Source organism: Notamacropus eugenii, chromosome 5 (assembly GCF_028372415.1).
Source record: "Notamacropus eugenii isolate mMacEug1 chromosome 5, mMacEug1.pri_v2, whole genome shotgun sequence".
Taxonomy (NCBI): Eukaryota; Metazoa; Chordata; class Mammalia; order Diprotodontia; family Macropodidae; genus Notamacropus; species Notamacropus eugenii.
In genome coordinates this window covers 5,505,203-5,529,596 of record NC_092876.1, presented here as the reverse complement: position 1 = coordinate 5,529,596, position 24,394 = coordinate 5,505,203, and the positions used below count along the sequence as shown (strand labels likewise).

The 24,394-nt window shown below is 41.8% G+C and overlaps 1 protein-coding gene across 1 annotated transcript; it reads right to left on the bottom strand.

The window, feature by feature from the left end:
- Window positions 1-1,398: 1,398 nt before the first annotated feature.
- Window positions 1,399-24,379, bottom strand: LOC140508208 (uncharacterized). The gene is given in 7 exon segments (XM_072615986.1): window positions 1,399-4,426; window positions 4,428-4,770; window positions 11,555-11,650; window positions 13,455-13,581; window positions 16,909-17,088; window positions 18,421-18,608; window positions 20,302-24,379. Coding segments are annotated over 5 exon segments (2,421 nt in total). The 5' UTR covers window positions 16,942-17,088; window positions 18,421-18,608; window positions 20,302-24,379; the 3' UTR covers window positions 1,399-2,604.
- Between the last annotated feature and the right edge of the window lie 15 nt (window positions 24,380-24,394).

Sequence of the window (24,394 nt, the reverse complement as noted above, 5' to 3'; positions counted from 1 at the left end):
TAGAGCACCAGCCCTAGAGTCAAGAGAACCTGAGTTCAAATCCAGCTTAGACCTCTGACACTTACTAGCTGTGTGATCTTGGCTAAGTCACTTAACCCCAACTACCTTACCTTCCCCCATCTAAAAAAAATAAATTACACAATGAAGTTGGACAAACTTTATATCACTTGGAAGTTATTCCTTCTTACTCTGAGAGTCTATGAAGAAGTATCTTAGATGGTAGAGTAAAGGTAGATACTTATCTGACCTCCACAAAATTCCCCTCCAAACAACTTTACCATAATACCTCAAAATGAATTCTGGAGTGGCAGAACCAACAAAAGTACAAGACAACAGGGCTGTCAGGATAGGTCAGTTTCACTGGGGTGAGAGTGAGACACAGCGCAGCACAGGCCATACCTCAGCAGGGCAGCAGCAGGCCTTGGAGGTGACTGAATTAGCAGCAATGGCTTCCAGAGCACTTACCCTACAGGTAGTAAGGTGGTCAGACAACTGATCAGGAGGAGATTGCTGGGGGCCCTTATCTTGCACTGGGGGTCCCAGGGTGAGGAGGAACATTAGATCACTAGAGCATTTGGAGAATGGGAATAGGGACCCTGATCATATTTACAGGGCAGAAAAGTGCCTGTGGCCACTCACAGACCAGGGGTACAGTGACCACACCTCTTCTTAGATCATACCACTTTGGAAGAACTAAAACTTACAGACCCCCAGAACTAACTTTGAAAATAGCAGCAATAAAAACCTGAAGGTTGGGACAGTGTCCCCCACATCCCAGAATCTGGAAATTCATCTGCTGCCAGGGTATCTCTTACAGAGCTCAATTAATTAACTTTTCTAAAGTAGGAGTTTTTAAAATACTTTTTCCTCTTCTAATAATCCAGGCAACTTATATTTCTGTAAATGTTCACTGCCTTTGAATGGAAGTAAATTGTCAAATATTTGGGCAAAGTAGGTCCTCGTTATTGCTTTAATTTCATCTTCATTGGTTGCACATTCACTTTTTTCCTTTTTGAGTAATTTGATATTCTTTTTAAAATCAAAGTAGCCAATGATTTAAGTTTTATTCATGATTAAAATGCTTTTGGACACTTGATTTTATTAATCCCTCCTTTGATTTTCAGAATTTCTATTTTAGTGTTTAATTAGAGGTTTTTAATTTGTTGTTTTAATAGGATTTTACTTGCATGCCCAATTCATCGATGTTTTTTTCTCCTATTTATGTAAACATTCAGATACAAAATTTCCCCTAAGTACTGCTTCGCTGTGTCCTAGAAACTTTGATGTTATTGTCTTCCATGAAACTATGGTTTCTCTGATTTGAGTTTTAGTCAATTCATTCTTTATGATTAGATTATTTACTTTCCAATTAATTTTTAATTGATGCTTCCATGGCCCTTCATTGAATGTGATTTTTATTGTATTATGTTTCCCAAAAAGGTACATTTTATATTTTTGCTTCTCAGCACTTATGAAATTTTTAAGCCCTCTTGTCAATTATTCTGAAGATGCCACGTAGGGCTGAGGAATAGGCATAATCCATTCTCTTGTCTTTTACATTTATTCAGAATTCTATTGCCCAATAATTACAGCATACCACTTTACACCATTTCAAATAGCAATTTCAAGTGTAAGAAAAGTTACCTAAATTGTCCAAACCTTTTTACCAAAGATTCTACTGTGAGAATTATGACTGAAGGAATGGTAAGAATAACTAGCATTTAAATAGTGTCTTAATGCTTGCAAAGCAATTTATAAATATTAGCAAATTTGAACGTCATGTCCATCCTCAGAGACAGGTGTTATCAGTATACAGATAGGAAAAACGGAGGGAGTACCAGGGTAAGTGATTTGCCCAGAGTCACACAACTTGGAGGTGTTAGAGACTAAATTTGAATTGAGGTCTTTTGGTTCCAAAGACAATACTCTATCTATTCTGCCACATACTAAAGAAATTATTACATAAATCTCTAACAGTTACCAGAATATTTGTCAGAATTTTTTTTGTGTCAACAAGAAACAAGGAACAAGTGAGTATTAATCAACTGGTGAATGACTGCTGGGATTATGCCATAACTGTTACGGAGGTATTAATGTTATTGGATACTATTGAGAATTGAAAAACAATGGAATTTCAGAGAAAAATCATTACATTTAAAGGGCTTTATCTGTGCATTTAGGTTTATCAAGTCTGTATTTATAAAATCTTAATGAAATCTGGGAATTTAAGTCTGTGCTGCAGCCAAATATCTCCTCTTGTTAATTAGACTCAAAAGTTTTATCTCCAGCATACTTCCTCCAATGTATAGTTGAGTATGAGCTCCCCTTCAAGGCTCTCCCACAATTTTTGCTTTTATTATCCTTCTAGTGTGAATATTCTGATGTTTAGGGACCTTCTTCTTCCATGAAAAGCTATATCCCCATTGAGCTCAAGTATAAAGTTTCTCTCCACCATGAGTCCTCTGATGTAAGTGATGATCTCTGACTAAAGGTCTTCCCCACATTGAGTCCAAATTGAGTTTGTTCCCAGAATGAATTTTCTGATGTCTAACCAGCTCTATGCTCCATTTCAATGCTTTTCTTCCTTCAGGAGAGTAATGATTTCTATCTATTATGAATTCTTCTGTGAGAAATAAGGGATGATGGTTGCCGGAAGGTTTTACCACACTGATTACATTCATATGGTTTTTCTCCAGTGTGGATCGTCTGATGTACAATAAGAGATGAACGCTCCCTAAAAGCTCTGCCACATTCATGACACTCATGAGGTTTCTCTCCAGTGTGGATTCTTTGATGGAGAACAAGTTTGGAGTTGAATCTGAAAGCCTTTCCACATTGATTACATTCATAAGGTTTTTCTCCAGTGTGGATTCTGTTATGTTCAGCAAGATTGGAGCTCTGTCTGAAACTCTTTCCACACTGCTTACATTCATAAGGTTTCTCTCCAGTGTGGATTCTTTGATGTTTGGCAAGACCAGAACTGCATCTGAAAGTCTTTCCACATTGATTGCACTCATAAGGTTTCTCTCCAGTGTGGATTCTCTGATGTAGAGCAAGACTGGATCTGCATCTGAAAGTCTTTCCACATTGATTACAATCAAAAGGTTTCTCTCCAGTGTGGACTCTCTTATGTAGAGCAAGTTTGGATGTGTTTGTGAAAGTCTTTCCACACTCATTACATTCATAAAGTTTCTCTCCAGTGTGAATTTTTTGATGTAAAGCAAGATTGGAGCTCTGTGTGAAAGCCTTTCCACATTGATTACATTCATAAGGTTTCTCTCCAGTGTGGATTCTCTGATGATTAGCAAGACTGGAGCTGTGTCTGAAAGTCTTTCCACACTGACTACATTTATAAGGTTTTTCTCCTGTGTGGATTCTCTGATGTTCAACCAGACTAGAGCTCTGTCGGAAACTTTTCCCACATTGATTACATTTATAAGGTTTTTCTCCAGTATGAATTCTCTGATGTTCAACCAGACTAGAGCTCTGTCGGAAACTTTTCCCACATTGATTACATTCATAAGGTTTCTCTCCAGTGTGGATTCTCTGATGTTCAGAAAGATTGGATGTGTTTGTGAAAGTTTTCCCACACTGATTACATTTGTAAGGTTTCTCTCCAGTGTGGATTCTCTGATGTAGAGAAAGACTGGAACTCTGTGTGAAAGTCTTTTCACATTGATTACATTCATAAGGTTTCTCGCCAGTGTGGATTCTCTGATGTTCAACAAGACTAGAGCTCTGTCTGAAACTCTTTCCACATTGGCTACAGTAATAAGGTTTCTCTCCAGTGTGGATTCTCTGATGTAGAGCTAGCTTAGAGTTGCATCTGAAAGTCTTTCCACATTGACTACATTCACAAGGTTTCTCTCCAGTGTGGATTCTCTGATGTTGAACAAGACTAGAATTGCATCTAAAAGACTTTCCACATTGATTGCAAGTATAAGGTTTCTCCCCAGTGTGGATTCTCTTATGTTCAGCAAGACTGGACCTATGTCTGAAAGTCTTTCCACACTGATTGCAAGGATAAGGTTTCTCTCCAGTGTGGCTTCTCTGAGGTACAACACAAGAGGAGTTTTCACTGAAATTTTTACCACAGTCATTAAACTCATTAGCTTTCTTTCTAGTGTGAATTCTCCGATGGGAAATGAGGGATGAATGTTGCCTGAAGGCCTGTCTGCATTGCACACATTTATGTAGCTTTTCTCTAGCATGAACTTTTTGATGGTGAATAAGTGATAACTGCTGCTTAAAGGATCTCCCACTTTCACTGCATCCATGTTTCTCTCCACTTTGAATTTTCTGGTGGTCAATAAGCTTTGAATTATAAGTGAAGGTCTTCTTACCTTCAATACATGTATAAAGCATTTCTCTTGGATAACTTTTCTGATATCTAATTAGTTCTGAATTCAAGCTAAAGGTCATCTCATTCACCATATTGATAAGTTTGCACTTCCAGAGGCTTCTCATGAGACTCAACATGCCCTATCTGTTTAGCAAAGCTTTCTCTATATTTATGATCTTGTGAACAGCCATTCCCTGATGTGTTTTTCTTATGGTGAACTAGGACTGAACTTTGTCTGAAACACTTTCCATCTTTATCAAATTCACAGTGACTTCTCTGATTTTTCTTGCTCTTGATATGAGATTCACAGATTTCTCTCAAATTGAAGTCAGAGTGGTCATCATTCATGAATCTTGGCTTTTGTGATGTTTCCACAGAAATGCTTAGCTCTGAAGCAAGCTCCCTGGTCTCAAGCCTGGTCTGTCCATCTGAAGGAAACAAAGAACAAAACATATTTATTTGTGGACACATATATACATAAAAATATCTTCTTCCCTCCATTGACAGAAAGTATTTGATTTATAATCTATTTCCCTACAGAAATGGGCAGAATTAATCATTTGAAAATGCCTTTGGCTCATATCCCCAGGATGATTTCATTTACAAAGAGCTTCACATACAACAACGCATGATTCTCACAACAAACCTGAAACATAGGAAAAACTACTATTCTCAATACATGCTCAAGTCCAACCATGAGTTCAGAATGGCTGAGTAACCTAATTAAATTCCTGCAGCCGAGACTATTATTCAAGCCCTATTACTTACTAGGTATTCTCTGTGCACAGTACTAGATGGTCTTTCTCCATTGCACATTTTTTTTTTAAAGAAAAACCTTTATTAAAAAATGCCCAGTGGAAGTAGGACATTTGTCATGCCTGTAATATCATTTTCGAGGTAATGCTGCAAAAGTATGAGCTGAAAGCCCAATAAACAGTATGAAAAATATGCTACAAAATGTAATTTGAGTTCAGATATTTTTAAAATGCACATTTTGTTGGGTTTTTAAAAACTATAATGCTTTTTACATCCTACAGTTATATTCATTATGCTTATGAAAAATGATGATTAGCATTCTGTACTTAGCTGTCTAAAAAATAATTTCTTTGGGAAGGTATTACCAAGTACCATGATTATAAGGAGTGGATCAGTATCTTACTCTGGAAGAGCAGGCAAACATTGCCAAGCACCAGGACTGGACAATGATCCCTGACATAATGGGTGCCAGTCTCAGGCTCCTGGTGATTATTTTCCTTCTTAATGACTGTATATCCCTCTATGTCATGGCCCTTCAGTGACTGTGTCAGCATAGCTGGGGGATTCCCAGAGATTAGGATTCCAGTTCTCTGCATTGAGAGGAGGAGCCATACTTTTGGTGTATGGATGCCTTTAAATAGACAGGTTTTAGATCTCTGCCTGAGGCTCAGACAAAGTATGCAGCTCCCAGGAGCCAGTGGCAGGATTTGAAGGCATGTCTTCTTCCAATCAGGTCCAGTACTCTCAACAGTCAGACAAACAACCCAAGGTCAAGGTGTACAGTTCAGCCATGAATGAGGTGAGGGTCTCAAATGTTCTGTAGGATATTTTGGGGTGGGGGAAAGCTGGAAATCTTGACAAGGAGTTTCTGAGACCCTTGTCATCTCCCACAGCTAGCCTCTTACTTGCTAGTGTCATACCCAACCACTCAGGACTCTGGATCTCTGGAGACTTTCCTGAGGAAAGAACTCCACAGTCCCAGGGGGCACATGAACCCATGATCCAGCTTTCACCCTCCTCCCCTCTCCATTGCATTTCTCCAAATGCCAGTTGTTATTGGTACTTTTTATGGGTTGGGGATCTTCCTGTTCCTCTTTATTGATCAGTTCTGATAACTTAACACAGTCCTTTGTAATCATATGCTTCAAAGCTGTTCCTTAGTAATTTCCAACTTTGCTTATATTATCTTTAGATCCATAGATAAGCCCAAACTTATATTCACACTAAATATTCACACTGTTTCATTACCCATCACATCTATAAGGAGGGTTAATTTCCCTGCTGCTCTCTTTTATTTTCCCTTTTCTGCTCTCATGTCTAAGACCACATAACTGCCAGCCTTGTTTTTGTATTCACCTGAGGCAAGGTATGTTCTGGTCTGATCCATTGCTCATTTAGGAGGGCCATTATCTATTTCCTTTTAAAAATTTTATCTTTGAATGCTTCTGTTCCCTAAAAAAAAAAAAAAAAAGAAAATCCGGAATCTTTCAATGAACATGATTTTTAAAAATTCATTTTTTCCTATGTGCAAAAACAGAATGTGTTCTACTGGACTTTGAATTTGTCATTCTTCTATCAGGAAATGGACAGCAAATGATCATATTGTAGTCCCAGGCTTTTGGTGACTGATAAAACCCTTTGGGTCTCCACAGTAATGGCCTAAGAGGTTTGGGCTAAAAATTCTTTAGTGGAATAGAGAGCAGAAAATAATTCCCCAATTTAGTTATAAATATGTTTAATTTAATAAAATAAATGTAAACCCTATTTTAATTTCATAAATTTATTTAGTATAGAAATGTGTTCATATATTTCTATAATACATATGATAAATATGTAAATTTATTTAAATGAAATACATGTGAATATATATATCCCCCCAGAACAGCAAACATGTACATGTTTGAAGCACGATCGTTTTCTTTCTGCTGTGATTCCAAACTCCCACGATCAGGCATAAATGGTTTTCAGATTCATGCAGTGAGTCCATCAAACTCTGACCACTTCTGACTAAGTGCAGCCTTCCTTTTGGTTCACAAGCTGACATCAAGTTGTTTCCCAACAGTCAGTAAGGTTCGAAACTCAAGTGCAAATCGATTGCCATTGGATGGTCCCAGTCACACATGTGTACTCATTTGCTTTCTGCCACTACACAAGTACTTCTGCCTTTCCCACATTACCTTGTAAGCACAGCTCATCACCAGGGTAATGACCAGATCAAACTGTTACATCTTTGCACAGATGGCAGGCTCCTTGGAAACCATGAGCACATTAGAAGCCACCTTAAGACCACGCAGGACCATCACAACTGTTCTACAAAAACAGTCCTTATACTGGTCCTCATTACAGTCTTAAGGCTTTTTTTTCTGACTTGAACTTATTCTCCCCTTATTTTTATTTTCTTCTTTTCTCCCTTTTTCTTTTCTTTTTTTACCTTAATACATACTTATAGAATAAATTAAGCATTTCCACAACAAAATATAATTAAAAAAGATTACTGTGCATGAAATGGCAAATCTGATCTGCACTTGTTATTCCTTCTGAATACACAACAAAATTATCATGTAAATTTTTTTCTCTTTTTTTCTTCCTTCCCCCACTCTAAAGTTGGCTACTATTAGATACAAATATACATATATGTAAATTTATTCTATACATTCTTCTGCTTCTCAGTTCATACTCTGATGCAGATATCACCTTGCTTTATATGTCCTGTACAGTTATAATGAATATAATTTATTCACTCACTGTCATTTTTTTATGGTGAGGCTATTGGGATTCAGCGACCTGCCTAGGGTCACTCAGCTAGTAAATGTCAAATGTTTAAGGCTGCATTTGAGCTCTGGTCCTCCTCACTCCAGGGCCAGTGCTCTGCCCAATGCACCGCCCAGCTGCTCTTCAATGCCATTCTTACAACCACACAGCTGTAACGGTGTAATGATGTTCTCCTGGTTCTGCTCACTTTGCTCTTCATTATTTCATGCAATTTTGCATGATTTTCCCATCATTCCTTCTAACACAGGACTTCCTAATTCCCTCTATAATCATCTACCACAAGTTATTTGGTTAAACAAGCAGATCTTCAAAGGAATTGCTCGGCAACGTAGATGAGTCATTCAGAAGAGTATGTGTGAAGGTGCAGTTGGTGTGTCAACGCCAGAAAGATATTATGTTCCTTAGAAAGTTTGTTTTAAATAAAATTAAGGATGGAAAAGATAAGTGCATGGAGAGGAGAGGAAAAGGGGAGGCAGAATAGGGTAAATTATCTGAAATGAAAAAGGTGTGAAAGCGCTTTTACAATAGATGAAAAGATGGCAGAGGTGAGTGGGAGGGTGAATCTTACTCTCCTCAGAACTGACTCAAAGAGGAAATAACCACACTCAGTTAGGTATAGAAATCTACTTTACCCTACAAAAAAGTACGAGAGGTAGAAGTGAAGAGAAGGGGGGGGCTGATAGAAGGAGGGGCAGATTGGGGGAGATAAAAGTCAGAAGCAAAACACTTCTGAAGATGAGGAGGGTGAGAGGAGAGAGAGAATGAGAAAAATGGGAAGGGGGTGGAGGATGGAGGGAAATACATTGAGTAATCATAAACTTTGAAAACACTGCCAGCAGGTTTCTCTGATCAAGAGCCCATTTCTCTCAAACATACAGAGAACTGAGTGAACTTTATAAAAATAAGGACCATTCCACAATAAGTGGTCAAAGGATGTGTACAGGCAGTTTTCAGATGAAGTAATCAAAGCTATTTATAAGTCATATGAACAAATGATCTTAATCACTATTGATTAGAGAAATGCAAATTAAAACCACTCTGAAGGATCACTCTACACCTATGAGACTGGCTAACATAACAGAAAAGGAACATGGTAAATGGTGGAGTGAATGTGGAGAACTTAGACCCTGAGGCACTATTGGTAAAGTGCTACACTGACTCAACCACCGTAAAGAGGTATTGCAACTTATGCCCGAGGCACTATCAAACTCTGCATAAGCTTTGGCCAAGCAACACCACTGCTAAGCCTATACCTCAGAGAGATTAAAAACCAAAAATGGAAACATCCCCATGTGTTACAAAAAAATGGGGTTGGGGTGAATAAGAGTTTGACACTTGAAAATTTTTTTAAAATGTTAAAAATTGTTTTTACATTTAACTGGGAAAAATATTAATTTTTTTCAAAAAGGTTTTATACGCAAATGTTGCTTTAAAAAAACAAAGCAATAGTGCGATTGCCCTTCAAGTACTCTTCCCGTTTAATGCAGCCCTTCTCACCAGCCAACAGGAAAACAAATCTTTTCTATAATGCCTAACAATTCATGCTGTTCATTTTGTTGGCTAGACAGGGAGCTAAAACCTAAGAAGTTCCCAACTCTCAGCAAGGTCACTTTCCAATTCTCTTCCCATTTCCCAGCTCACTCATGTATCCTGGTTAGAAACACAGAGACAGCACAACAGAGCTGGGCCTGAAGTCAAGAACACCTGAGTTCCAGAGCCAGTTAAGACCCTGTTTGCCTCAGTTTCCTTGTCTGTAAAATGAGGATAAGCATATCATCTCCTTTCTAAGATTCTCACAATGATCAAACGAGACATTTGTAAAGTTTTGGCACAGATAAGGCACTACATAATTGTCGTGACTATTTTCTCCCCAATTATGCTATCCTTGAACTGCCATTCTCCTGCAAATCTCTCTCCTTTGGTCACATGCAGGTTTTGGCCTCAGCCTTACTTTCTGTCACCTTCTTTTACCTTCTGACCTTGGTCCAGTTCTAATGTGGATGGCCCCCGAGCACAGCTAATACTGGAGATCCTAACGGCTGCTGGAGGGTGTCCTGCTGTGGGACACCTGGGAATCTACCTCCCATCTCCCTAACCTGAGGATGGCAGTCACCTACCGGGATCTGGCCAATGATTCTCCAAGCATGGAGACAAAGACTGGACCATAAAGATCAGGAAAGGAATTTAGCTTGGGGACTTCTGCGGCCTCAACAGCGGATTCACTCAAGATAAGCCCTGGCCTTCACTCTGCTCACATGCTGATGGACCAAGTGAGACAATCATGAATCCAGGTTACTTGGGACCCCTATATTTCAGTAACTAGCTCAGCTAGACTCTGGCAATCTTTGACACCTCCCTAACTGGTTCCCTATCCTAGCTTTTCCAGATCATTTCATTCCTCCCCAATACATGGCTTGCTCCCACCAACCCTCTCAGCTGAGAACTTGGCCTCACATTTCACTGAAACAATTGGACACTTGCCCCAAGCTCCCCAGCTCATCACAATCTCACATAAAACAGAAAACTTATTTTCCTCCTTTACCTCAGTCTCTAATGAAGAGGGGGTCCTCCTGTTCCTATAGCATATGCCCAACTCAATCAACTCCATGTTCTCACTAATTTTCAATCTCTTCCTTTCTACTGGCTTATTTCCAGCTTCTACAAATCAAACCATTTCTCCTTGGACCTCAAAAAACCCATATGTGACCCATTTATCCCCAGTAGATTTTATCCTATATCCCTCCTCCTTTTCATGGTGAAACACCTAGAGATGGCCATCTACACTTGGGGTCTCCAACTCCTTTACTCTTACTTCCTACTAAACTCTGCAGTCCGGCTCCCAGTTTCACTGTTCAATGGAAACTCCTCCCTCCAAAGCGACCAGTGATCTCCTAATTGCTAAACCAAAGGCCCTTTTCTCAGTCCTCATCCTTCCTTTTCACACTGTCATTCACCCCCTTTTCTGTGATATTCTATTCTTTCTAGGTTTTGGTGACACTCAACTCTTTGGGTTCTCCTCCTACCATGTCCCAAACTAACCTCATTCTCTTTCCCCCAATCCTCCCGTCTTCCTACTTTCCTAACACTATCCAGGTCACCCTCCTATTGGGCTCATAAAAGAAATGTCATTCTCTGTTCACCATCTCTCACACTCATACCACGTGATATTGCAAAAGTCTGCTATTGGGTCTCACTGCCTCAAGTCTCTCCGTAGACCAGTCAATGCTCTAACCAGCTGTCAGTCACTGTCTCCTCAATAAACTAAAATGGATCCCTAGCACCAGGATGACATGTAAAATCCTCTGTTAGGCTGTTAGGGGCCTTCCTCATCTCCTGCTCTCCTCCCTTTCCAGGCTTCTTTCATCTTACTCCTCCTTCACATATACTATAATCCAGGAGCAAAGGCCTCCTTACTATGCCTTGAACAGGACAAACCATCTCCAGTATCCATGGGTTTTCCCTGGCTGCCCCTCATGCCTGGAATGCTCCCCCTACCTTCTAAAGTCCCAGCTAAACACACTACAGAATATGAGGTTCAGTGACTTTCCTGGGATTCCACTGTTAAAAAAGTGTCAGAAAAAGAATTTCAAGTCAGGTCTTCCTGCCCCCAAGTCTAGCACTCCCTTCACTGTGACATGTAACTAGTGATAACAGCCCTCACAGACTTGCTTTCCCCTCACTCACCTGGACAGGAGGCTCTGGGGTCTTCTCGATTCAGCGTCCATGGTGCTTCCCCTCCTGCATAATGGGAGATCAAACCTTCTCTGGGCACTGGAAGTCCTGGGCATGGGAATAAGGAAGGATGAGGATGGAGAAACACCAGCAACTTAGCTCTCTTTAGAGAAATGGGGCACAAAGGAGGCTCCCAGGATTCCTCAAGATTCTTTCCCATGATATTTACTGCTGGGATCCTTGGTGGAAGATGGGAAGATCATGTGGAAGCCAATTTGGAAGCAGAAAATTCTGTTTTCTCCACTTCCTTCACAGAAGGATGGTCTGAACCCATAGATTTCATTATCTAGAAATTAAGAGGCATCAGGTAGTGCAGTGCCGAGAGTGCAGAGTCCTGGATTCAGGAAGTTCTGAGTTCAAATATGGTCTCAAACACTCACTAGCCACATGCCCCAGGCAAGTCACTTAGCCTGTGTTTTCCTAAGTTTCCCGGATTATAAAATGAGGATAATAATACCATTTAACTCACGGGCTTGTTCCAAGCATTAAACTAGATAATATTTGTAAAGATAACTCCCAGCACACTAACTGGCATATAGTAAACACACATACATTTTTAATTTTCTCCCTTCCAACCATTTGTCCTGGAATTTTGGACATTTAGGAAGGAAGAGGAAGGACACACTTGCTATACCAAGCTTCTGAGAGTAAGAGTAGGAGCTTTAAGCTATAAATTTATTTTTCTTAGCTTTTATTTATGATTTCTCCCCATTTACATGTAAAAATTACTTTTAACATTCGTTTTTAAAACTTGAGTTCCAAATTCTCTCCCTTCCTTCTTCTTCACCCCACCTCCCTGAGAAGGTAAAAATCTGGTATAGGTTATACATGTGCAATCACGTAGGACATTTCCATTAGAGTCATGGTGTGAAAGAAAACACAGACACACAAGCACAAAAAAAAAAAAAAACCACAAAAAAATCTCCAGAAAAGAAAAGTTTAAAAAAAGTATGCTTCATTCCGTATTCAGACATCAGTTCTTTCTCTGAGGGTGGATAGCATTTCTCATCTTTCAGAACTGCCGCGGATCACTGCGTTGCTGAGAATAGCCATGTCATTCACAGCTGATCATCTCACAATTCTGCTGTTACTTTGTATCCAGTACATTTCACTTTGCATCCAAGTATACAAGTCTTTTCAGAGCCTCATAATCACACACCACAATTTGTTACCCAGTGGATGAGTTTCCCCTCATCTTCTAATTCTTTACCCCCGGAAAAGAGCTGCTATGAACATTTTTGTACATGTAGATAATTTTCCTCTTTGCTTTTTATCTCTTTTGGGATGCAGACCTAGTAGCGCAATTGCTAGGTCAAAGAATGTGCAAGGTTTAATAGCCCTTGGGCATCTTTCCAAATCTGGGAGCTACAAATTGATGCTTGTTAACCAGAAGAACCTTCCAAAGACCAGACCTAACGAAATGGGAAGAGCCTGCTTTGGGAGGTAAGGGCTTTGCTGCATGGCCCATCACCAAGGAAAAGCTGCCTGAGCATTTCTCAGAGATCTGGCAGACCAAGTTCATGTTCAAGGAGAGGTCAGACTAGGTACATCCTCTAAGATTAGTCTGAGATTCTTTAACCCTGGTTTGAACTTTGACCTCAGGCTCCCTAGAATCAGAAAGGGACTGCTTCACATGGGAAAAAAGAAGCAAACCAAAACCCCCAGCACCCAGGCACATGATGCAAAAAGCTTTTACAGGAAAGCAGGCGTCAGGAGGACCATCTCAGACACAAAAGATCTGCATTTTGGCCTTTCCAGTCATTGATAAATGCTCCCAATCCTGAACACTAGGAAGGGAATGAATACAGTTCCTTTGATGGTAGATTCATAGATCTAGAGGAAGTGTCCTTACCTAGGGAGAGCAGGTTCTGGGCATTCTCCAGCATGACCTCCTTGTACAGCTCTTTCTGAGGACGGTCCAAGAGGCTCCACTCTTCTGGAGTGAAGTCCACAGCCACATCCTGGAATGTCACCAACCCCTAAGCCATAAAAAGTCATAGGATTAGAGCTGAAAGAGACTCTAGAATTAGTCTAGTCCAATGCTCATCAATGTACATGAGGAAATGGAAGCACTGAAGGAGGATTTACCCAAAGGTCAGAACCTTATGAGTGTCAGTGCCAACACTTAGAACCACAGTCATGAAAAGCCCAATGGAAGGTGAAGAAAAGCTTTTCATATTTGCAGCTGGAATAAAGTTGAGAAATGTACTGCTAAGAATTGTTTCTCCCTATGGAAACAGAGAAGTTATTTGATCTGTCAGAGATACATGGAGATCTCTGGAGGACAAAGAGAGAAGAAGGGAAATTTCTACGTCATCAGAACAGATATAAATCATATGTCATTAAGAAAATCCCATGTCGATACCAGCAGGTACATGTGTGTATATATACACACACACTTAGGGACAGGGGGAAGATGGGAGGTGGAGGTTGGGGTCGGGGGTTCCCTGTGATTACTGAGAAGAGCATAAAGAAAAAGAAAAGATCCAGTTTAATTCCTGGGTGGTTAAAATAAAGTCTTATCCAGATGAAAACATAAAAAGGATTCTTAAGAGATTTTAATCACATTGAGGACTAAACTGAGCACTATGGGAGTATTTCCAGTAAAGGAAAAAAGATCCATCGTTGCTATACTGAGGGCTTGAGGTAGCTCTGGGTATGTGTCATGTCTAAAACATCTCATGCCTTTGCTTTATGGTTGCTTTCATTTGTGAACGGCACATATTCATTATTTGTGATTATTCAGGTATAAAGAAATAAGTAACCGGAAAGGAGTTTATTATAAAGGTAATACTTTTTTAACCAAGGTTTGGATTTGAGCTAATTCATGAGAAAGACATGAGAAATAAAGGGTCAATGCAGACACCTAGAACTCTGGAATTTGGGAGAACAAGAGTCAAGAGGAGTAGACTGTTGAACAACAACACAGATGACCACTGGACCAGATCTGAAAATCTGCTGATACATGGCACAGCTCATTCGTTTGTTCAACCTCTTAAATGTAGAGCATCTGTTTGGCCAATGTGCCAGGAATCTCATGGTCCCCCTCTCACTTGCTTCCACTTTCATTATGTAGTGACATGACTCACCTTCTATTATTTTGGCTCATTCTCTATCATGCAGTTAAAATTCTTTCTACCTTTTCATCACTGTGATTTTTTCCTTCAAATAACAGATCAAGGCTTTATTGGGAATCCACATTTCAGTTTTAATTTCCTTTACTTCTACCATTTATCTGCTGAACAGTTATGGAATTTATCCATCTTCTCCCTCTTTTGGAGATTCCCAAGAATTTGTCTGTGTCTCCTTTTTACTGGAGTCCCTTCAGTCCCTGCTCTCCCCTTCACAGCATTTACTCACAGTGAGGGCTCTCAATGGAGGAAGACATGCTTTTATTGATTGATAATTGGGTATCTAACTCACTGTCAACAGAACCTTCCAAGCTTTTTTCCCTTTTATTCTGACCTCCTTCCTTCTCCATCCTCCCACATCCGTCCTTTACCACTGAGGGGTGGGGTCATGAACTTTCACTTAAGGAGAGAGTCCAGCTGGCCCATTCCATGTCTGACATGCCTGCACCACTTTGGGACTTGATCTGACTGGCTTCTTCACCGTGCCCAGGGTCTGGGACCCATCCATGAGATGTTTTAGCTTCCTTTTACATGTTGGCTTCCCTCACCAGAGTATAAGCTCCTTGAGGGCAGGGACTGCCTTTACTTGGGATATTTCATGTCCCAGCCCTGAGTACTGGGCATGGCACACAGTATTCCCCACCCAATCACCCATTTCAGCACCTCACCCCTGACTGTCCTTCCACAACCAAAGCCATTCAAGCTGAGCTAGCTATGCTCCCAGCCTCCTTTCAGACATCTCCAACATGATATCCAGTATCCTAAACTTACACTGTCCACAAGAGAACTTCTTGCCTTCTCTACCTGTCAAAGGCAGCCTCATGCTCCACCAACCTATGCCTCATTCTCAACCCCTACTTCTCTCCCCTCTTATCCAACCTGCTGTCAAAGTCTGTGAATTGTACCTTGTAACATCTGTCAGACACACTCCCTTATCTCCCATGATACTGCAGTTGCCCAGGTATGGGCTCTCATTGTCTCACCCTTGGCCAGTTGCTGAGGCCTGCTGCTGGGTGAGCTGGCCTCAAGACTCTCCCCACTTCAATGCCTCCTTCATTTGGTCCACAAAGGAATTTTCCTTAACAACAGGTCTGATCCCTTACTCAATAAACTCCAGCTTCCTGGACTCCCCCCACCTCCAGGATCAAGTACAAATTCTGCATTCAAAGCCCTTCATGACCGAGACATCACCAGTTACTCCAGTCTTCTTACACCTCATTTCCTGCCACCTCCTCACTCACAGAATGACACTGGCCTCCTTGCTACTCCACAAGAAGACAATGCATCTCTCATTTCAGAGCATTTTCCCTGGAGTTAGGAAGAACTGTGTTCAGATGCTGCCTCAGACACTGAGCTAGTGTAGATCCTTCCCTCTCAGAGCACCTCTCATCCATACCGCAGAGAGATTGTTTGGACAAAGCTGCTGACCTGTCATCTTCTCCATTAGACTGGGAGCTCCTTGAGGCCAGGGACTGGTTTTTTCTTCCTTTGTACACAGAGTAGGTGAGCCCAGTGTCCCTATCCTTTCTAAATGCTTGTGGACTTCACCTAAGAATTGGTAAATGGAAAGGATTCAGAGACCTGGGAAAGTGTGTGTGAGCCAAGGCAGGAAGATAGGAGCTGCAGCAGGAGGACAATTTCTCCTCTGCTGACAGCCCTGCAAAGGACCAGTGCTGGGGAAACTTTCAGGGTTAAGGGATTCCCTGGAGCTTCAGTGGCTACAAGGGAGAGGTAGGTTAAAAGAAACAAAAGAAGGGAGAGATATAGTGTGTGTCTGTGTGTGTGTGTGTGTGTGTGTGTGTGTGTGTGCGCATGCATGCATGCATGAGTGCATGTGTGAGAGAGAGAGAGAGCATGTTAGGCATGTAAAAAACAGAGCAAAGGTATGGTGTCTAAGAAATAGAAACTCATGAGTGAAGTGGATGTCCCTAAGGTGACTCAGTTGTAATAAAGATGAATTTAAAAGGCAGCTACAAGGGTGAGGAGGTTAGTGCTGGAGATCCTAAAGTGCCAATAAATCATTTTACAACACAGAAGGAGAGAGCAGGGCAGTGTGGTTACCACTGTTTTCAATTTCTTGCCTATTTTTGTAAAGAAACGATCCATAGGGAGACAATCCTCTGCATCTGGAAATGGCCTCTTTGTTGGTCAAGTCTGAGGACAGAGTACACTCACCTGGGCTGTGGGTCTGCAGCTCTCAGGGGCCATTCCCTCAGGCTCCAGGTGCCCACCTTGGGCCAGGTCTTGGTGCTATGCAGGTTGAGCTGGGGAGGGAGGATCCCAGAGGAGCACAGGTCCTTCCCTTCTCTTCCTGGGCAGCAGGTGGGCTGACAGGGATTTACAGAGGGTGAAGTCCTACAGGAATTACAAAGACCCTGACCTTGCCATCAAGGGAGAGGCCCCAACCCATGGGGGGGAGGAGATAGGCAGCAAGGAGATTCAGGTTAGGAAATGAAGGTCTAAACAGGAAGACTATTCCCTTCCCCCATTCTCTTACAAAGACCAGGAGGCAGGAGGAGCTTTGGGATCCCAGGTGGGATGAGACCAGTCAGAGCCTCCATGGCTCCTGAGCCAGAGCTCTCCCTCCAACTGGTCCTCTGCCCTCCCTACCTCCCCTCTCCCCAACAAACACATAACAGAATCTAAATTCTCCCTCATTACACCTGCTTGACCCTGATAACCACTTTACTCATTCATCCATATTCTCCAGGGGTCATATCTTGGCTTTCTTTATGCTTGTTCAGCACCAGGCCCCCTCCCCCATACCCAAACCCTTTTCCCCTTCCTCTTGATCTAGGAGGGAGGGTAGATAGAGAAGGTTGAAGACAGGGAGGTCTCTGGGATGGAGATGCTAGGAGTGACCAGGTCAAGCTGAGCAGGGAGACATAATCCTGACTGGAATTCAGTTGTCTGGCAGGGGGACTGAGGGCTCAGAAGAATGTGGGAGAAGGGCAGGAGGCCAAGGTAAGAAAGGCTCTGGGAGGCAGAACAGGGTAACAAAGGAAGGGGGGAAGAAGAGGGGATACCTGAGTGACAGAAAGTTCCCAGGAGGGCAGCTGAGCCTGAGCAGACAAAGTAACTGTGTCCTGGGTCTCCCTATGAACCAAGAGTGGGGGATGCAACTCCTGGGACCCTCTTTGGAGCTTAGCCTTGGAGGCTGCTTATCTGAGTCCCTGGAGGGAAACTGGAGACAGGGAAGGAAAGACCTGGGATCTGAGAGGGAGGCAGCAGGAGAGCCGCAGGTCCAGGTAAGAGAGGCGTGGCATAAGCTTTGGTGTCTGGGTCTTAGGTAGGCCCTGGGGGCAAGGAGGCAGGACTCCTGGGTCCTTAAAGGGAGCTAGGGCTGCTGGTGGGACAATGGAATCTCTGAACAGGAGCTGGGGGTAGGGGACAGGACACTGGGGTCCTGAGAGGGCAGCTGAAGGAGGACTTCCTGGGTCCCTATGGGGGAAGTCTAAAGATTGGCAAGTGTGATTCAATGGTAAACCTGGGGAAGGTATCCCAGGACATTTGGGATGAGATGGGAACCCTGGAAGAGAGGCAGGGCCTGGGATCCTGCCAGGGAGCCAGCAATGGAGAAAGGAGGGCTCCTGGCAGCCCTGGAGGACACTAAGCATGAGGTCACAAGGGAAGGAAAGGGCAGCCAGGAGGAGCTGAGAGCTGTATGGCTCCCTGACTCAGACCTACCTGGGAGCTCCAGGCACAGAGCTGGCTTCTGGGAGGAACAGGAAGCTCAGATCCAAAGGAAGTAGGAAGCATAATCACAGTTCCAAAGAAAGAAAGCAGCTAGATCTCAGCTCCATGGGCTTCCTCTTCCAGCCAGAACACTCTGGGCAGGTCCTCCCAGTCCCAGAGCTCAGCTCGGCCCAGTCCTGCTAAAATGCCAAGATGTTCTCTTTCCTCCAATGGCTCCCCAGACCCTGCCTGCCTCTGTTCCCCAAGCCCTGCGCTTCATCACAGGGAATGTCTTAGCCACTAGAATAACTCCTTTCCCCTCTAGACCCCTCCCAGGCCTCCACACTCCACCCCAGGGCTCAATTCCACCTGCCCTCCCCCCCCCCACACCCCAACTGGTCATCTCATAGAGTCCCCCTCCCACAACCTCTCTTCCCCTCTCCTTCCCCTGCTCTGGGACTCAGACCCTCCTCCTTCTGAGCAGAATCTCCTGGTCTTCTTCCAGCTTTAGTCCCACATGCACCTTCTTCCAAACTAGGACACCCAGACCCTCCCTCCCTCCTGTCTCTCCCAACCATTCCCTCCCCCACCAGGCAGGTGTCCCTGTCCTCCCTGCTGTTCGACCCCAACTTGTCTATCCCAATTTAATCCTCTCTTACAGTCCTGAAACATTTGAATTTGGAGGCCTTTCTCTCTATCTTGTTATTCTTTCCTAAGGGAAATTCTCTCATTGAAAGGCAGTGAGAGCTGGGAGAGCTGAGGGCAGGAAGCAGGACCCCCAGGTCCCAGGGCAGCAATTACAGGTGCCTCTTCATGTGATCAGAGAGACATTTTAAAGCCGGAAAAGAAAATCATCATTTAAGTTTTATTCACAACTTATTAAAGCCATTTTACATGAAAATGCCTTAATCTAATTTTGAGATTTTACAGACAATTATTAAAACACAGTCAAAGCCTGTATATCCTAGGTAAAAGAAAAATAATAATTTCACAAAACCTTCATTCCATATCTCTATATTCATTGGACCCTAAGGAACTTTATAGTCTTATGCTTTATTAGTTTTTGGATGAAAAGAAAATACAAGTATATATCACTCAGGAACTTGATGTTTGTTGACCTTGTATCACTCATCCCAAGAGAAGCGCTGGAGAGCCAAGGTCATATGTCCAATTCTCAGGGAAAACAGTAAGAAAAGGAGCTATTCTTTTCTCAAAGTGAAGTTTACTTTTTCATTAAAGCTTGAAACTAAAATTTTTACCTAGAATTTAAAACTTGTACATTTTTATCCTGGGCCTCCTGCTCCACCCTCACCATCTTTGAGGGCAGATTTGGAGGGATGCATGTCCATATTTGTGTATCTTATCAGATCATCTAGAAAAGGAGTGAGATTGTTCAGATCTGATGCTACACATAATGACATATATTTTAACAAGGTGCCAGATGGTAAGCCTACTGACTCATCTTCCTAGTTGCTTAGTTGAGAAATTGAAAGAAATGGTGACCACCCATTCAGAATAGTAAAATCAAAACAATAAGGTCTTACACATTACAGCAACTCAGAGATATTCAAGTATTGCAACAAGAAGACTCACTATTTAAAAAAATACCTTTACAATTCACCTTCCCTGGTTTTAGAAGTTGGTTATGAAAGGAAAAGGGAGGGACACGGTGGTAACAACGTTAAGATTCCAAGGGCATAGAGTAACCTTCTTCAGCTCTGGTCAATTCCAGGAAAGTCAGTTAACTTTTTGGAACAGCCAATCATGTCGCCAAGTTCCACATTATTCACAGGGTATCACTGCTGAACTAAGGATTAATGAGGTGGGAAATATTCCCATTCACAAAGGAAATATCAAAATGGGAAAACTGAGTCAAAAGGCTTCTTCTATTACCTCTGTAAGGCTGTCTTCTCAATCTTCTCAGGTGTAGCCAGCAAACTGTAGCAATTCTCAGATCACACTCCTTTCCAGCAGCTCATGGCATTTTCCTTCAATGGGAGTTTACTGGTGTAATGGTAATTCAGACAATTATACCAGAATTCAGAACTCAGAACAATACCAAATTTTGTCTACCTATCCACAAACATGTAGATAGACAGATAGATAGATGATAGATAGAGATATATGTATAGTCATGAGAGATATTTCCTCAACTAGTCAGTTTTACTAATCAGCTAAGGGCAAGGTATAGTTATGATTTTTTTTTCCATTTTTTTGCAGTAATACTCAATGAGAAAACATTACTCTTGAGCTCTTAATAAGTACATTCAAGGTCTTGCCTTGCTCTTTGTTTGTAGTTTACATCCAGCTTGGAGCAAATATCAATCAGAAGAAGTGGAAAAAAATAACCACATTCTATAATTATACACAAGCCATGAAAACATGATTCTTCCCTCAAAACCAAGAAGATCATAGGCCATTGAAAGTCTTCAGATCACAGGTATGCGTAGCTTAAGGCTTTGCATTATATTGTAAATGTGTTTTTGTTTAATGGGAAGATCTTTCCCATCAATTAACAGGCCCATGAGACCTGCTTGAGTCACATGGAAGCCTGAGTTACATGATTCTGTGGTGGGAGGAGCTTGCCAAATGGGTGGAACAGGAAGGGGTAGAGTGAGAAGGGTAGAATGGAGGTTCAAAGAAGTTGGTCAGAGCAGTTAGATACTGTGGGAGAGAGTGGCAGCAGGCAGTGAGCTGTGAGTGTTCATTTGTGGGAAGGTCCTAGCAGGGGGAAGGCTTAGGGATGGTGTGCCCTCTGCATTGTTACTGTGTATAGATTGTTGCTATGATGGATTTGGCTTTCTGGTGGTGGGATTCGGTGTTATGGTATTTTGAATGCTTTGGTTCTGCCTTCCATGTGGAGAGTCTGCTATATTTCGCAATTCAGAATTATGCCAGCATATTCAAAGCCACCATAGCCACTGTGGGTGTCACCTTGGCAATATATGCATATTAACCCATAAAGCAAAAATCTGGGGAATGTTGGAACTAAGGTAGCTCAAAGGTATATGTTCAATATATATTACGCCAGTTTTATAATTTTCATAATTAGTAGCCAGAGAAATCATCATCAAAGACACTTCTTTACTCTTAACAAATTTCTTAGCCACTTCCAGCCCAATCCCCTCCATCTCTGCCAGAAATGGTTTCTATATGTAAAGACGGTGGCAAGGCCTTCAGCCAGGACTCGCAGCTCATTAGACATCAGAAAATTCACACTGGAATGAAACTTTATGGATGTAATGAATGTAATAAAGTCTTTAGATAAGAGTCATCCCTCACTGGCCATCAGAGAAGTCACATCAGACTGAACTCTTATCACTGCAATAAATGAAGGCATTCCAATCGAGCACAGAGCTTGTGGTTGTACAGTATGTCTCACTCTTTGTGTTCCCATTTAGAGTTTTCTAGGCAAAGAAACTGGAGTGGTCTGTCTTTTCCTTCTCCAGATCATTCCACCCATGAGGAAACTGAGGCAAATATGGTCACAGAGCTAGTAAGTGTTGAGGCTGGATTGGAACTCAGGTCCCCCTGACTCTAGGGCTGGTTCTCTATCCACTGTGTTACCTAACTATCCCACAGAGGTTGTTAAACAACATAAAATTCATCCTGGAGACAAGCCCTACATGGACTCAGTGGGGGTAGGTCTTTAGCCAGACAGCAAGTCTTATTTACATCAGAGGACTTACATTCATGAATGGGCTTATTGGGCACATGCCTTCTGCGGGAAGGAGGAGGTCACTGGACATTAGAATATTCCTACTGGCCAGCAATGACTACGGGAAGGCCTTCATCTAGAGCTCATACTTGAAACCTTGCTGGAGATAACACATATGGATCCATTCAATGAGGGAAGGCTGCAGCACAGACTTTATCAGATATCTGGAATTTCATACTGGGGATCAAACCCTATAAATGGAATCACTTATTTTCTGACATCGTAATGGTTGTCATTACTCTTTAATAATATAACTATAATAATACAAATTTCTCAAAACATTGTTTCTCTTCTTTTGAAGATTTTAAAAGTCCTTGAAAATATTCCTTTGATTTATTGCTTTGATTTATTGTTTTACTAATCAGCTAAGGGCAAGGTATAGTTAGGATTTTTTTTTCATTTTTTTGCAGTAATACTCAATGAGAAAACATTACTCTTGAGCTCTTAATAAGTACATTCAAGGTCTTGCCTTGCTCTTTGTTTGTAGTTTACATCCAGCTTGGAGCAAATATCAATCAGTAGAAGTGGAAAAAAATAACCACATTCTATAATTATACACAAGCCTTGAAAACATGATTGTTCCCTCAAAACCAAGAAGATCATAGGCCATTGAAAGTCTTCAGATCACAGGTACGCATAGCTTAAGGCTTTGCATTATATTGTAAATGTGTTTTTGTTTAATGGGAAGATTATTGCAGGGCACTGCAGGCTTGGTACTAAGAGGTCATTCTAGTTTGGCAAGTTTCATGCTCTCCACAGCCAAAACTTCATCATGAATTAAGCAAAGAGCTTTTTCCACATCATCCTCATTATTAGAAGTGAGTCCATATTGCACAAATGATTTGACATATTTTCTCTTTCTTGTCAATTTAGATGGACTATATGTAGCTTAGTAATGAAGACTCTGCCACTGTCAATAGTATTTTTATTTCTCTCTAAATTTAGGCCCTTATTCATAACTGAAAAATATTTTTGTGCTAAAATATAAGTAAATATTACTAATAATTTCTGAAACATATAGAAGCTTTAGTTTATGAATTACATTTTTGTACTCAGTTTAAAAAATTGATGTTCACACTTATATAGACATACAGTGATGATAGCTGAAAAATATTGTTAAAGGGCTTTTCCCTTTACTTGCTGCAGTTAAACATTTGTTTCAGTAAAAGAAGGAGATTAAGGCAATTTTTAAAATCAAATATAACAGAATACAATCCAAAGATACACTAATTTGATACTTACATGCTTAGGAATAATGGTAGGAAAATAATAAGTCTTTATTTTCTATAATTAATCTATTAAGCCTATGTAAGAGCAAAAAACATTGTACGTACAGTAAAAACACTCAATGCCTAACATATGACAGTCTCAAGTCTGAGCCCAGGTGTTTCTGGCTGCGTTTGTTGGCGCTGCATGGCATGCGCAGTACAAAGTGCACATATTGTGTGTTCGGAACCAAGGCTGCCGGGAAACGTGAATGACATAACAAGGCAGGGAATGCCATACCTCAAACTCACCGTGCATGTGACTTTGACTTCAGTTAGCTCACTGCGCATTCAGAAACCGTCTACTGTTGCCAAATGTTGCACAACCCCCATGTTCAGCTACACCCCGCCCCAGTCAGGACTCAGAGTTCAAGAAGTGCTGCTGTAGACCAAGGTCTCACATTGTAAGACCAAGATCAGCTCTGACTCCATGCCTTAGACTGAAAGGTTCACCTCAAACAGATGACAGGAACCATGAAGAAGAGACGTTGTGAACGATGGGGAAGCTAAGAGCTCATCAGCCAACAAAAAGAGAGACCATCTTGATCATACAAAAGTACCGATGCATCTGAAATTGAAAGGGAATCCACCGCGGAAAAGATTTCCAGGAAGTGTCTCTGATAAAAACCTCATACGAAAGGCACATGAAACACAGACGCGACTTTATTCCAATGACCCAGTCTCCCTTATTTTTCCTTAATTCTTATTTTGAGTTCCATGTTCTCTCCCTCCTTTCACCATCCCCCACCCATGGAGAAGGCAAGAAATACTTGCGCTATTATCATGCAAAGCCATGGGAAACACATGACAGGCTGCGTGGAGAAAACCATGGAGAACCCCTCCCTTGTCTGGCTAGGGGCGATCATCCCGCAGACGTCATTCACCCCGCACAGCCCGGCCCCGTCCTTCGCGGCGGCGCCAGCGCACGCGAGTCTTCCCAGGGCCACCCTCCTGCCCGCGCACGCGCACGGACGGGCATTCTAGGCCAGGCCTAGAGCTGGCA